This window comes from Gadus morhua, chromosome 3 (genome assembly GCF_902167405.1).
Source record: "Gadus morhua chromosome 3, gadMor3.0, whole genome shotgun sequence".
NCBI lineage: Eukaryota > Metazoa > Chordata > Actinopteri > Gadiformes > Gadidae > Gadus > Gadus morhua.
The window spans coordinates 7876403-7890490 of record NC_044050.1 but is presented as its reverse complement, the minus strand read 5'-3'; the positions used below and the strand labels follow the sequence as shown (position 1 = coordinate 7890490).

Below are 14088 nucleotides of genomic sequence, written 5' to 3'. Positions count from 1 at the left end.
TTTCATTGGTTGTATGCACATCAAGATACTTAAAGCTGCTCACCGTCTCCACTGAAGCCCTGCCAATTTCCAGCGTGGCGTAAGAACTCTGTCGCATCCTGGCACAGGCCACAATCAGGTCCTTGGTTTTGCTGGCGTCAAGGGAGAGGTTGCTGACTCGACGCCACTGTGTCAAGCCCGCCTCCCCCTTCAAATGGCCGCCTCGTCTTCATTACCCAACACACCGAAGCCTCTGAGACCTCTCTCTAAGATGTTCTGAGGTGGTTATAAACTCCACCCCTGTTCTTAAACTCCACCCACCATGGCTGAATTACTACTTTGAGCCTAAAGACAGATGGGTTCATGACACCAACCATCTAAAGATATCCCAAGATACTACTTCACCTGCAGCCCTATCACACTTGCACTGTAAACCGGACATTCTCCTGATTATAGCCGGAGTGTGTGATTAAAAAATTACCGAATCTGACACAAGTTGGGCGTATTGGTGACCTCTTGCGAATGTTTGGATCCAGCGACGCTGCGTGTAGCAGTGTCGTACACTTTCTCTTCTCACCTGTATTTTGTTATCCAACTTCTTTCTACTTTCCAATCTTCTGTTGATATTGCGGATACGTCTAAATAAATGCAGTATTGATTTCAGTGCGTCCCTCCCTTAATGTAGGTATTTTAGTTCTTTGTCATGGATGGATCGAGGAAATGGGTTAGGTGATCATCGCCGCTTTTAAAATAGTGTGTGTGTAAACTGTGTGTGTATATGTGTATATATATATATATATATATATATATATATATATATATATATATATATTACACACACATACGTGATCCGTACTTTCTATATGTAAGCCTATATAACTATTTATATTGTTTACATGGACATGAGTGTGATACATGCTGTGCCTGCCTGGGGAGTTCTCCTGCATCATCGTGACACTACATTTGAACACCTCTATGAACGTCTAAATTCCCGTTGTATTTTGTAGATCAGTTGGACAATCAAACGCCAATTTCTTTACTTCTTAAACTCAGTACATCGTTGAAGGGAGACCATTGTTTGAGGTACTCAAGAACAAGAAAGCACAGCCGTTTAACATAACTACAAGCGGATGAGGGCTTATCCATCTGCTAGCAGGTAGGCTGGGGAGTAAGTAAGGAGAGATAAGGTGAACTTAATTGTTTGAGTCCATTTATTAGGTTTTGCATTAGGCAATGTGTACTGATGAGTTTTAGGCTATCGGGAACAGGTTCAAAGCAGTTTAATAATTGGACCCCTGCTATACAGGCTGTCAATGCACTGACCAGAGTGCCGCCACAAGCAAGAGTTTTGGTGTGTCAATTAAATTATCGTAGAACCGGCTGTAATGTCATTTAATTAATGTTCTAATTCTCACTCTTCCTCTCTCCCGTTTCTGTGCACAGAGGCACGGCCCAGTGGTTCGGCGTGGGCGATGACTGTGAGACGAAGCAGCAGACGTGGCAGAGGAAGAGCATGCGCCACTGCAGCCAGCGCTATGGCAAGCTGAAGGCCCAGTACCGGGAGACGGACCACACGGCCAGTATGGACCAGGGCCTGGACTCCCCCCAGACACACAAGATGCCAAAGGTCCGCTCTGTTCCCTCCTTACACATCCATCAGGATTCAAACAGAATCTAATTTCAGCTGAACCCGGAGGCTATGGTCACCTGGCAACGCATTACACCGTCCAATGACATTCATCTAATACGGGGTCGGCGTCGGCCCCAGTGGCCGATGGGTTAGTCGCCACCACACCTACTTTTTTTTTGACAAGACATTTTTATATTTCAACCAGGCACAGAATACTAAACACCTTCAAAGTTGTGGATCCATCGGACATGGATCCACATGTAATACTGGGGCCACCACAAGGGGAGGTCGGCGGGGCTGAACCTGAACAACTAACTCACTCTATCCCAATGTTTTTTTAACCAAATCAGACCGGAAACGAAAGAAGAAGACTATGGTGTTTATAGCCTTTGCTGTCATAATCAGAGTTGAGGACGTAGGGTTTAAATACATGGTTAAAGTAAATAAAAAGTAAATAAAAATTAAAGTTTGAAAGTAAAACTATACAATAGTAGCCCATAAAATAAGTACCAAATATACTGTTATAAACCGATCGGGAAATCCTTTCGATACCGAGGTAAAACATCTCTCCGTCCTTCCAGATCGTGGATCCTCTGGCCCGGGGGCGGGCCTTCCGATACCCAGAGGAGGTGGACGGGCGGGGCCCCCGGACCCCTCACGCTCCCCAGGGAGGGCCGGTCACCCCGGGGGTCACCTCCCTGTCCTCCTTCACCAGCCAGCGCTCGGGCTACGGCCGGCCCACCCGCCGCAAGAGGGAGTCGGTGGCTCGGCTGAGCATCCGGGTGGCGTCCAACGTGCTGCGGGTAGGTGACACCCCCCCCCCACAGAACCAACAACCCTGAGACTAGTAGATGGGTCTGCATCAGATGGCTCCCTCTCTAGGTTAAACACATCATGCCATCACTTATTTTCTTCAGATAAACCATTGTTGCCACACACCTGGCCTCCCCTTGTTGAAACTGTATTCAATTGGCGCCAGCAGCCCCTCAATGAGAGAAATCTGAAATGTGTTTATGTGTTTCAGGGTCGTAATGGTCTGGCTGGCTCCCACTCTGGACGGAGTTACCCCAGGAAGAGCTTTGTGAGGCCCAGCTGGATGGATGAGGACATGGTGGACTCGCATGCACACAGTGCAGACACCTCAGAGTCCCTCTTCTTCAGCAAGGTCAGTCCCTCACCCTTTCAGTCCCTTTCCCCTCTCATTCCCTCACCCTCTCACCTCTCAGTATCTCACCCTCTCATTGTTATCATGGGTTTCATTCATGGATGCATTCAAAGATTGTTTACCATCTAATTGCAGCAATCCTTAGTATTACAGATGGCAAGGAAATTGTTTCTGACTTATTGTTATACACTCTCCCTCCTGCTCGGTCTCTCCCTGCTGCCACGGTCTCTCCCTGCTGCCACGGTCTCTCCCCCCTGCCTCGGCCTATCCCTCCTGCTCGGTCTCTCCCTCCTGCTCGGTCTCTCCCTCCTGCTCGGTCTCTCCCTCCTGCTCGGTCTCTCCCTCCTGCTCGGTCTCTCCCCCCTGCCTCGGTCTCTCCCCCCTGCCTCGGTCTCTCCCCCCTGCCACGGTCTCTCCCCCCTGCCTCGGTCTATCCCTCCTGCTCGGTCTCTCCCTCCTGTCTGTCCCTCCAGCACGACGCCCACGAGGAGCAGTACTCCATGGCGGACGACGTGTTTGAGTCGCCCCCCATGTCCGCCCACGGCCATGACGAGCAGCCCGACTACCTCCTCCACAGACACAGCCTGTGAGTAGGACTGCAGAGGGTACACGCTGTACATGCTTTCTCTTCTTGAGCTCCTGGAAAGCTCTTAAAAAGACCATTTAGAAATACCCGTTTAGATAGACCATCAGGTTTCCCCGCTGATGATCAGGCTGACTCTGCTCCTGTTGAAACCCACTTTTAAAGGTCCCATGGCATGCTACTTTATGGATGCTTTAATATAGGTATTGGTGGGCTCCTATGCCACTACGAGCCAGTCGCACATTGAGCTTTCCTCACATGCGCCGTTTCGGTGTCTGCAGCTTTAATGCAAATGAGGAGGAGAGAGGCGGGTCATGGAGGAGGGAGGGGGTGTGGCCCTGAGCAGCTTGGGGCCACAGTACCATGCACTCTGTTTACAGTGGATGTATTGCAATGGCGAGGCGCACATAGCCTTTGGCCGTGTTCTGTAAATATTCTAGAACACTCCGGGTGCTCCGGTGGGACTCCTGGAGCTCTATATCTAAATAATATCATATTATACATAGATATCTATATCATATAATATATATTATCACGGCAAAAAGCTGTGTGCGCCTCCAGACGATATTCTAAATCTCAAACGACTGCGTTCGGGTTCTCCGACGTCTCTGTTACTTCCACTTCCACATCAATCTGAAGTAGACTGAATCGTGACATGGAGGAGAAAGGGATTGTCGCCAGGGATTCTCTCCGGCGGGAGACAATCGCGGGCAATAATCCCTTTCTCCTCCCGCGGTTCATGTACTTCAGGGAGTCAAAGCCAAAGTTCCTTTTCCCCCTAATTCCTTCTCAACCATGGCTGAGATAAACCCCACTACTAGTCTCGTTGTGGAAATTCCAGAGACGTCAGAGAACCCGACATGTAATGCGCCACAACAGCAGAACGGTTATCCAAATAACTGAGAAGTGTACAACATTCGTAGCTCATTGTCTCATTGACGGGCCAAATTCTCTGCGTGGGCAAAGCAGAGAAGGGGAGGTAACATTTTCCTGTATGACGACATAACGGCGAAATTCCCAAAACAGCCTGTCTGAGCTTTGTCTTTTCAGAGGCAGAGCAGGATACCTAGTCCTCATTTTACACCCAATGCCATTTCTAGCTACTGGGGGACCATAGTCGGGAACTCATATTAATGTTAGAAAACCTCAAAGTGAAATTTTCATGCCATGGGATCTTTAAAACTCAAAGAGTGGATGGACCAACCAGTGCTAGGTGGCAGGAGTTGTAATTTTAAATGAAGCAAGGAGTCAAAAACAATGGCAAGGCCTGAAGAAGGTGTAGCAATCAAATGATTTGAAATGGAACAAATATCAATGTTAAAACATGCGTTTGCCAACTCTAACTATGAAGCTTATATTTGTATTTATTATTGCAGACAGTGTCATTATGCCATTTCATCGGTTGTTCTTCCTCACTTGTTTTAAGAACATTCATCAGGCCATCTTTCTGGTTCCCTAACCCTGATCTCTACTTTGATTATCTCTGTCTCTCTCTCCCACCTTCCTGCCCAGCAAGGACATATCGAAGATGTCCCGGACGCCCCGGACTCCCCGGACTCCGGTGACCGACAAAAGCCATCCTCGGCGCGGGCGGCGCATCGCCTCCCAGGTCAAACACTTTGCCTTTGACAAGCAGAAGCGGCAGTTTGGCATGGGCGTGGTCGGCAAGTGGCTGAACCGCAACTACCGCCGCAGCATCAGCAGCAACGTGCAGAAGCAGCTGGACGACTTCCACAGCCACAGGTCAGAGGGACACACTGCATGCACGTCCACATGCTACCCAGCACAATGACGCATGCCTCCACATGCTAGACGGCACAATAACACATGCTTCACCTTCCACATGCTACCCAGCCTAATAACGCATGCCTCCACTTCCACATGCCAGCCAGCCCAATGATACATGCATGCACATCCAAATGACAGCCTAGCCCAATGTCACATGCACGTCCACATGCTAGACAGCCCAAAACACATGCCCCCACTTCCACATGCTAGCCAGCACAGTAACACACTCCAACGTGCGAACATGCACACATTTGATCTCCCACCTTTGACCTTTTTTCATATCTTTAATTTTGGAAGACAAATGTGAATTTTAAATCCTCTGGACATGCACTAACAGTTAATTAACTCAAGATTGGTGAAATCAAGCATAACCCTGTGATGCTTGGACCCCCAGGCCTTACTTCACCTACTGGATCACGTTTGTCCATGTAGTTATCACACTGCTGGCCTGCGGTACATACGGCTTTGCCCCCATCGGCTTTGCACAGCACTCCACTACTGACCTGGTGAGTTTCCATTAGTTCTGGTCAAAAACCCTCTCTTTCGATGTTCCCTCGCTCTCACTCTGATGTTATGATGATGTGATGTTAAAGGTCCCATGACATGAAAATCTCACTTTGGGAGGTTTTCTAACATAAATATGAGTTCCCCTAGCCTGCCTATGGTCCCCCAGTGGCTAAAACTTGCGTTTGGTGTAAAATGGAATGTCTGTGCTCATGACGTCATCAGGAATCTCAGCTCCTCCCCTTACTCTGCCTGGCCCGCCCAGAGACGTTGGCCCGCCAATGAGACTCGACCGTGCTAGCGCCACATGTGTGTGTGTGAATACACACACTGTAACGCAAGTGTTTCTTGTCGGTTCTTTGACGTGTCTTGTATTTCCACAACGAGACTGTCGTGGGGGTTATCTGAGCCATGGTTGAGAAGGAATTGGGGGAAAGGAACTTTGGTTTGACTCGCTGAAGTACATGAACTGCGACATGCCGCCGGTTGCCGCCCGCGAGGCACCATCGCCCGGCAGCGGGCAGCCGGCAGCAGGCAGCGCGCAGTTCAGTCGACTTCAGGTTGATGTGAAAGTGGAAGAACCAGAGACGTCGCAGAACCCGACAAAGTCGTTTGTGATTCATAATATCGTCTGGAGGCGCACACAATGTTATATGATATAGATGTTCTTGAGGGAGTCGAAGCCAAAGTTCCTTCCCCCCAATTCATTCTCAACCTTGGCTGAGATAACCCCCACTACGAGTCTCGTTGTAGAAATACCAGATACGAGAGTCCGACGTGTTATGCGCCATCACACCAACAGCAGAACGGTTATCCAAATAACAAGGAAGTGTACACTTGCGTTACAGTCCTGGAGCTCTATATCTAATGCCGCTTTTCCACTGCATGGTACCAGCTCGACTCGACTCGACTCGACTCAGCTCGCCTTTTTTGCGTTTCCACCGCGAAAACATGGTATCTGGTACCTGAAGTGGCTGCTTTTTCTAGTACCGCCTCGCTCTAGGTTCCAAGCGGCTGAGCCGATGCTAAAAGGTGACGTCGGCAGACGGCCGGCCACTGATTGGCCAGAGAGTGTGACGAAGTCACGAGAGCGACATGGCAACCATGCTGGTAACAGCCATAGCAGCGCCGCAGCCAACATATTCCACTTCTTCAACATGCCAGCTAATAATACGAACACGAATACCATCGCATCGATGTTCTCCATTGTTGTTATGTGGGTTCTGTCCATGTGTGGGTTACGTAGGTGTTGTTTGGGTCGCGTACAAAAATACGTCACGGCCCTTTCGCGCAGCCGACCCCGCCCACGTCCCGGAGGTACTATTTGCGGTGGAAAAGGACCCGCGCTGCTACCGTGTCGAGTCGTGTCGTGTCGAGTCGAGCTACATGTGCGGTGGAAAAGCGGCATTAATAATATCATATAATACATAGATATCTATATCATATAACATATTGTGTGCGCCTCCAGACGATATTATGAATCACAAACGACTTTGTCGGGTTCTGCGACGTCTCTGGTTCTTCCACTTTCACATCAACCTGAAGTCGACTGAACCGCGCGCTGCCGGCTGCCCGCTGCCGGGTGATGGTGCCTCGCGGCAACCGGCGGCATGTCGCAGTTCATGTACTTCAGCGAGTCAAACCAAAGTTCCTTTCCCCCAATTCCTTCTCAACCATGGCTCAGATAACCCCCACGACAGTCTCGTTGTGGAAATACAAGACACGTCAAAGAACCGACAAGAAACACTTGCGTTACAGTGTGTGTATTCACATTGATGTGGACGTTGAAGAACCAGGAACGTCGTAGAACCCAACGCGGTCGTTTGAGATTCATAATATCGGCTCACACAGCTTTTGGCCGTGATAATATATATTATATGATATCGATATCTGTGTAGGCTATATGATAATATTTAGATATAGAGCTCCAGGACTCCCGTGTGTTCTAGAATATTTACAGAACACGGCTAAAGGCTGTGTGCGCCTCGCCATTGCGATACATCCACTGTAAACAGAGCGCATGGTGGCTGCAAGCTGCTCAGGGCCACACCCCCACCCTCCTCCTTGACACGCCCACCGAAACAGCGCATTTGGGGGAAGCTCAATGTGCGACTGGCTCGGAGTGGCTGTAACTCTGCACCACGGCTGAATTTAGGGAACGTCTTTGGATACTGTGTTAGTTGCCCACTAATACCTATATTAAAGAATACATAAAATAGCATGTCATGGGACCTTTAAAGTGAGCCAGTGTGCATACTGTTTTTAATTCGAATGGTGTCTGTCGCCCCCTGCAGGTACTCAAGAACAAGGGCATCTATGAGAGCGTGAAGTATATCCAACAGGAGAACTTCTGGATCGGACCTGGTTCTGTGAGTGTTATGTTTAGCACATTTTTATTTCATGCACATAGCGGTTCTATATTGCTTCTGAACCTACAACAAAAAACAATCCCATTATCTCTCTGTGTTTGGGCATCCTTCTGATTAAAAACAGTTTTCCTTACTGAAGAATACATGTAGACGGTGGGAATTAATTGTTTGAGGTTTAGTTCAAATGTATGTATCTTTGCAAGCGCATAATGGGTTTCAATTCTTTGGCTGCTTCCAGAACTTTTTTTATTATGCAAGCCCTGAATCTGTGTCAGCCCTTTAACGCTATTTAAAGTGTTAAGGCCCTGTCACATTGAATGCAATTGTTTGTTGCGATCTCTTTCCCATGTAATCTAAATACAAAACAACATTTCCATACTGTATGGTATCCATTTATCATCCAGGAAAAGTTTCCCAGTTTTCCATTCCACAACCAACCGTTCTCTGCTGCGTAACAGGATGACCTGATCCACCTGGGGGCCAAGTTCGCACCGTGTATCCGCCAGGACAAGCAGATCGTGGCGCTGATCCAGAGGGCCAAGGACCTGGAGAGGAAGTCTGGCTGCTGCGTGCAGAACGACAACTCTGGCTGCGTGCAGACGGGCCGCAGCGCCTGCTCGGTGAGTCTGATGGGACCGTCTGATGGGACCGTCTGATGGGACTGTGTGATGGGACCGTCTGATGGGACCGTCTGATGGGACCGTCTGATGGGACCGTCTGATGGGACCGTCTGATGGGACCGTCTGTTGGGACCGTCTGATTAGACCGTCTGATTGGACTGTCTGATTGGACCGTCTGACGGGACCATCTGATTGGAAAGTCTGACGGGACCGACTGACGGGACCGTCTGATTGGAAAGTCTGACGGGACTGTCTGACGGGACTGTCTGATTGGAAGGTCTGACGGGACCGTCCCATAGGGCAGTCTGGGAGACTTCAGGCTGAAGGCTCGGTGGTTAGCGCTGCTTCCCAGCAGGATGGTCCTGGGTTCAATAATCTGTTTTGTGTTGAGTTTGCACGTTCTCCCCCGTGTGCATGCAGGTCTACTTTCCACCTGCCTCCATAGACATGTGAGCTACCTGGCAACAGTTAGCAGTCCAATAAATATTTATTGGTTAGCTTCTTGATGGTGTTAACCAGGCCGAATGTTATAAAGACTTGCGGTTGGTCTCCTATGCTTCTTCCTAAGTGAAAACCATGTTGGGGATTGTAGATTGTCTATTTGATTGTAGAGGGCTGTAATTTCATTGTAATTTTTTGGATGTCTTGAATAGTGCCCTGACGGATAATAATACGATCATTCAGGTATTTCTGTTGTTTATGCATAATACATATCAAAAGGTTGGTCACAAATACTAGGGCCTATTAATGCTACAGCAGGAGGGGAATCCCTACTGCTGAAAGACCAATGGGATTTGAATAAGCACCGTGGCATCCGTATATATGATGTAACATCAATATTGAGTGCCCCGTTTCATTGGGGCACTCAATATTGATGTAACATCGTATACGGATGCCTTTTTGTTTCAAAGAGATTTATCCAAACGTTTCACTCAAATAGATCTCCATACAAAAGTTATTGCTGTCCGCTTGTACTAATGGTGGTGTGTGTGTGTGTGTGTGTGTGTGTGTGTGTGTGTGTGTGTGTGTGTGTGTGTGTGTGTGTGTGTGTGTGTGTGTGTGTGTGTGTGTGTGTGTGTGTGTGTGTGTCTATAGGAGACATTAGCCACCTTTGTGAAATGGAAGAATCAGAGTTGGGACACCATCCGCTCATCAGGATCTGTGTGTCATCAGGACCCAAGGTACCTCAACCAGAACCACTGCTTCAGCTGGAACCTTCCAGTCCACCACATCCTTTTAAAACCTCTAAATGTTTATGTTAGCACAGTCAGCTCTGACTGAGGCATCGAACTAGATGTTTGAATTGTCCTATGCAGGATAGATCTGCTAATGGGAATTTGTAAAAAGCTCTGTGCGGAGGTGTCTGATCATTGTATCATTGTTTTTGGTTTTGTTTTTCTGTGTACAGAGTATGTGAGGAGCCCGCCTCTGCAGAGCCGCACATCTGGCCTGACGACATCACTAAGTGGCCGGTGACAAAACCTTTGATCATTTTTAGTAAACGCACGAGAACACACAGACGCGCATAAGACAAGTAGAAGCCGAGTATTGATATTGTGAGCGGCGTTAAGTTACCCCGAACGTCCGCCCAGCATGAGGTGGCTCCAGGCTGACAAGCGTATTTTTCCCACGTTCCAGGTGTGCACCCTCCCTCAGAATTGGAACCAAACAGGCTACAGGCACATGGACTGTAACATAAAGGGACGGCCGTGCTGCATAGGAACCAAGGGCGGGTGTGTGTGTGTGTGTGTGTGTGTGTGTGTGTGTGTGTGTTGGTGTGGGGTCGGCAGTAGCTCAGGAGGTGGAGCGGGTGGTTGACTCCGCCGTCTGTGTGTGAATGAAATGGTTCCAAGTCGCTCTGGATAAAAACATCAGCAAAATTCCCAAAATATAAAGTGTGTGTGTGTTGATTGCCTGTAATCTCCTGCTTTTACCTGTAGGTGTGAGATCACCACCCGGGAGTACTGCACCTTCATGCACGGCTACTTCCATGAAGAGGCCACCCTCTGCTCCCAGGTCTGTGTGTGGGTTGGCATTTTTACTCTGCCAAGTGGGTTCGGTCGCGGCCTGGTACACCCGGCAATTTCACCGTCTTATCTGTGTGAAACCGAGGGGGAAAAAGTCCCCCGTTCGTCGCAGCGCCGGCTTTCTTGGTTCACTGTAGATGGCGGGGGCTTCACACGGACCACTTTAAAATAATTTGCATTCTCCCGTATGTTTTTATTTTTTCATGAATGAAGACACCCGCATTCAAGAATGAGGTCACGTCTGAGTGTAGGCTACAAACTCAATTAACTATTTACAAGTAGAAAAAAGCCAATCTATTCTTTATTTTCAAGTATATTACCTCGGGCAGTGTAAACGCCCGGACCATGCTGGGAAAAAGGCGTGCATAATACGGACATATTTGGCAGTGTAAAAACGTCTATTGTCATTGGCAAAAATTCCTCTGGTACGTTTTTTCCAATTTGAATACTGTAACTGTAAATGGGAATTATTGGTTGAACTATTCAGCCAGAGGTCTGATGAAGGTTGTGTGTGTGCAGGTTGACTGTCTGGATGATGTGTGCGGCCTGCTTCCCTTCCTCAACCCCGACGTGCCGGACCAGTTCTATCGCCTCTGGCTCTCCCTCTTCCTCCACGCTGGGTATACAACCGAAAATAACCCACACACACACATATGCACACTTTATTTGCCTGAATGTGTTTCTATGTTATGACTTTTATGAGTTAATACAATAGCTTCTCATTGTCAGTATCCAATTCAGGAACAGCTTTGGCTGGCACAAACCTACATACATCTTCTCTGTGTGGCACTGTTTGACAAGTACTTTTTTGAGTGCCATCATGATTTTCTGCCAAATTAGGGGGTCTTACAGTTGTGCTATGTGCTGACCTTTTTCTTATCCCGTTGTGCGTGTGTTTTAAATTGCGTCAATATATTTCAAGTTTAAACTTCATATCAATTATGTTACTCTTCACGATTCAGTTTTGTAACTTAGACTTGTCTCCTACAAATGAGCCAGTAGAAGAAAACTGGAAACTTTTTAATCCTATTAGTGCATGGGATGAAATTGGATAAGCACCTCGATGATTACCGTAATAGCTTGCCGCGTCTTTAATTCATACCAGCTTTAAAACATGGGAAAATACCTTTTACTTAGGGCTCACTTTCCCATGAGCCGGGTGCTTGGTTTTAATACGGGAAGAGGTGAAGGCCCACCATAACAAGTGCTATGATGAACGACAAACACCAGAGACCTGATGAACCAAGGTCACCATGTGTTGGTTTGGGTCTCTTATTGGCTTTAGGTCTTGAAGAGGTTGTGAGAGAAGAACTGGGTAAAGGTTGTGCTATCTCGTTGCTAATGTCCTCTTTTGTGTGTGTGTGCGGGTGCGTGCTTGTGCTTGTGCGTAGGCTGTTGCACTGTCTGGTGTCTGTGGTTTTCCAGATGACCATCCTGAGGGACTTGGAGAAGCTGGGCGGCTGGGTCAGAATCTCCATCATCTACATATTCAGTGGAATCACTGGAAACCTGGCCTCCGCACTGTTCCTGCCCTACAGAGCGGAGGTACAGCACGCACACATGAGAAGTTTTCAAAGCACACACAGCGACTCGTGCACAGATCTCTGCAATGCTGGGCTGGTTTCTATTGCGGTCAACGCATGATGAGCATCCAATTTACGTTCTCTGGACAATAGTTTGGGCATTATATATATATATATATATATAGCCAGCCTACAGACAACAGTTCAGCACTTTGAACACCACCACGGAAACTAGAAATGAAAAAAGCTGTTCTGCTACACTATAAAGTCTCAATGTTGAAGTAAAGTCATAATCCGATTGATGTGCTTTGAGAGGTCAGCGTCAGTTTAAATTGTGTGAACTTTAAGCGCAGCCTCAAGGTGAAAGATCTGAGCTGTCTGCTGCACCCAGGGTAGTATCAAAGCTATGTAGGGTTCAACTTCTTCTACGTTAACTCTTAAATGTAATACTTCAGAGTTCTTCAGGTGTCAGCACTACATCTTCTGAGAGTGGGCTTGTTTTTCACCTTAAAAAATAATAACAAAAAAGTGCCTCTTTGGAGGGATGAGCACATTGGGCCATAACTGGTGACATCACTGGCTTTTCCCATCAACGTAGAAAAAGCTTTTGTTTTTCTAGATGTGTTCCACATGAATTCCATATTCAAATATTTTCAGTTTGTGTCTCAAACATATGATAACAGATCTTTGACTGTTTAGCCAGTTAAGATAAGTCTTTAATCAAAAAGTCATGTAAATAGACAGATCTTCCATTAATCATTATAAATAGTCCTATTTGAATTGGCAACATGGTAGAGGCCATTGTCTTGGTTCATTTAACTGTAGCCTGGGCCCCTTCCTGGGTTGCGTGTCCCATCTCCGCTCAGCTTATTGTTTTCCAGAAGGAGTGCACTACTAACTTTATGTTGTTTATCAAAGAATTTGACATAAATGATCTTGTGGCATTGTGTGAGGGGTGCTCCTTGCACAAGAAGGAGGACACTTAAGGAAATAAGTGTCCTTGCACATCATAACATGTGTCACATGACAGGAAATAACATTGAGCAGCTGCCATCTTTATTGGCTGACATGTGTAGTGAGAGCATGGGATGGCTCAGATTGGAAGTCCCGGAGTCACTGGGAGGAAGGGGGGGCTTGTTTTGAAGCCCTACTGCTATGGGGAAGAAACAGTTTAAGAGCCAAAGCTTGCGACACCGTGTGTCCCAAGGTTTGGCTCTAGATGGACCGGTAGCTTTTGTGGATGGAAGTCCTTGAAAGAGGTTGTGATAGGAAGCTCATCCCTGCTCCACTCCTGATCCTGGAGGGGTCAAGGTCTAGGAGAGAGTGCAGGTTAGAGCCGATTACTTTATTGGCTGACCGAAAAATATCCACTGTAGTCTGCCTTGGTGCTTGGCAGTGGAGTAAGCGAACCAGACGGTGATAGATGAGCTAAGAATGGAATCAATGATGGTCGTGTAGAACATGCTCTGCTTGGCCTGGATGGTGGAGGTGATGTTCCCCACCCACCTTAAGCCCTGTCAGGTTATTGGGCCCAGGAATTTGAATGCCTCCACACGTTTTACTGGGGAGTCATGCGTGATAAGGGGAGGGCTCCGCTTGGAAGTTTGTCCTGGATGAGAGTTGGGGGGATGGTGTTGAATGTGGAGCTAAAGGCCCCAAACGGGGTAATCGCGGTGGTGTCTAGGGGCTTGAGATTGAAGTGGAGTCCTATGTTGAATGTGTCGTCTACAGACCTGTTGCCTCTGTAGGCGGCCTGAAGTGGATGGAGGACGGGGGTTGGATTTGAATGACCATACAGAAGGTTGTGTGTATACAACATGTGTTGTTGAAATGGAAACAAACTTTTAGTAAAGCTTGAATTCCAAAAAAAGATTCTGAAACAGTGGGAGTATGATAGGTG

General features: G+C 47.6%; 1 protein-coding gene across 2 annotated transcripts in view; it reads left to right on the top strand.

The window, feature by feature from the left end:
* The window catches only part of LOC115540772 (inactive rhomboid protein 2), a 28748-nt gene that overhangs the window by 11830 nt on the left and 2830 nt on the right, over positions 1 to 14088 (top strand). For both annotated transcript variants that reach the window (XM_030352344.1, XM_030352345.1), the window contains 14 exons: positions 1423 to 1606; positions 2191 to 2412; positions 2634 to 2774; positions 3248 to 3360; positions 4870 to 5100; positions 5540 to 5651; positions 7944 to 8018; positions 8477 to 8638; positions 9734 to 9819; positions 10047 to 10110; positions 10277 to 10371; positions 10579 to 10654; positions 11185 to 11285; positions 12057 to 12210. In XM_030352344.1, the coding sequence (XP_030208204.1) occupies positions 1423 to 1606; positions 2191 to 2412; positions 2634 to 2774; positions 3248 to 3360; positions 4870 to 5100; positions 5540 to 5651; positions 7944 to 8018; positions 8477 to 8638; positions 9734 to 9819; positions 10047 to 10110; positions 10277 to 10371; positions 10579 to 10654; positions 11185 to 11285; positions 12057 to 12210 (1816 nt within the window). The remainder of the gene's footprint in view (positions 1 to 1422; positions 1607 to 2190; positions 2413 to 2633; positions 2775 to 3247; positions 3361 to 4869; positions 5101 to 5539; positions 5652 to 7943; positions 8019 to 8476; positions 8639 to 9733; positions 9820 to 10046; positions 10111 to 10276; positions 10372 to 10578; positions 10655 to 11184; positions 11286 to 12056; positions 12211 to 14088) is intronic.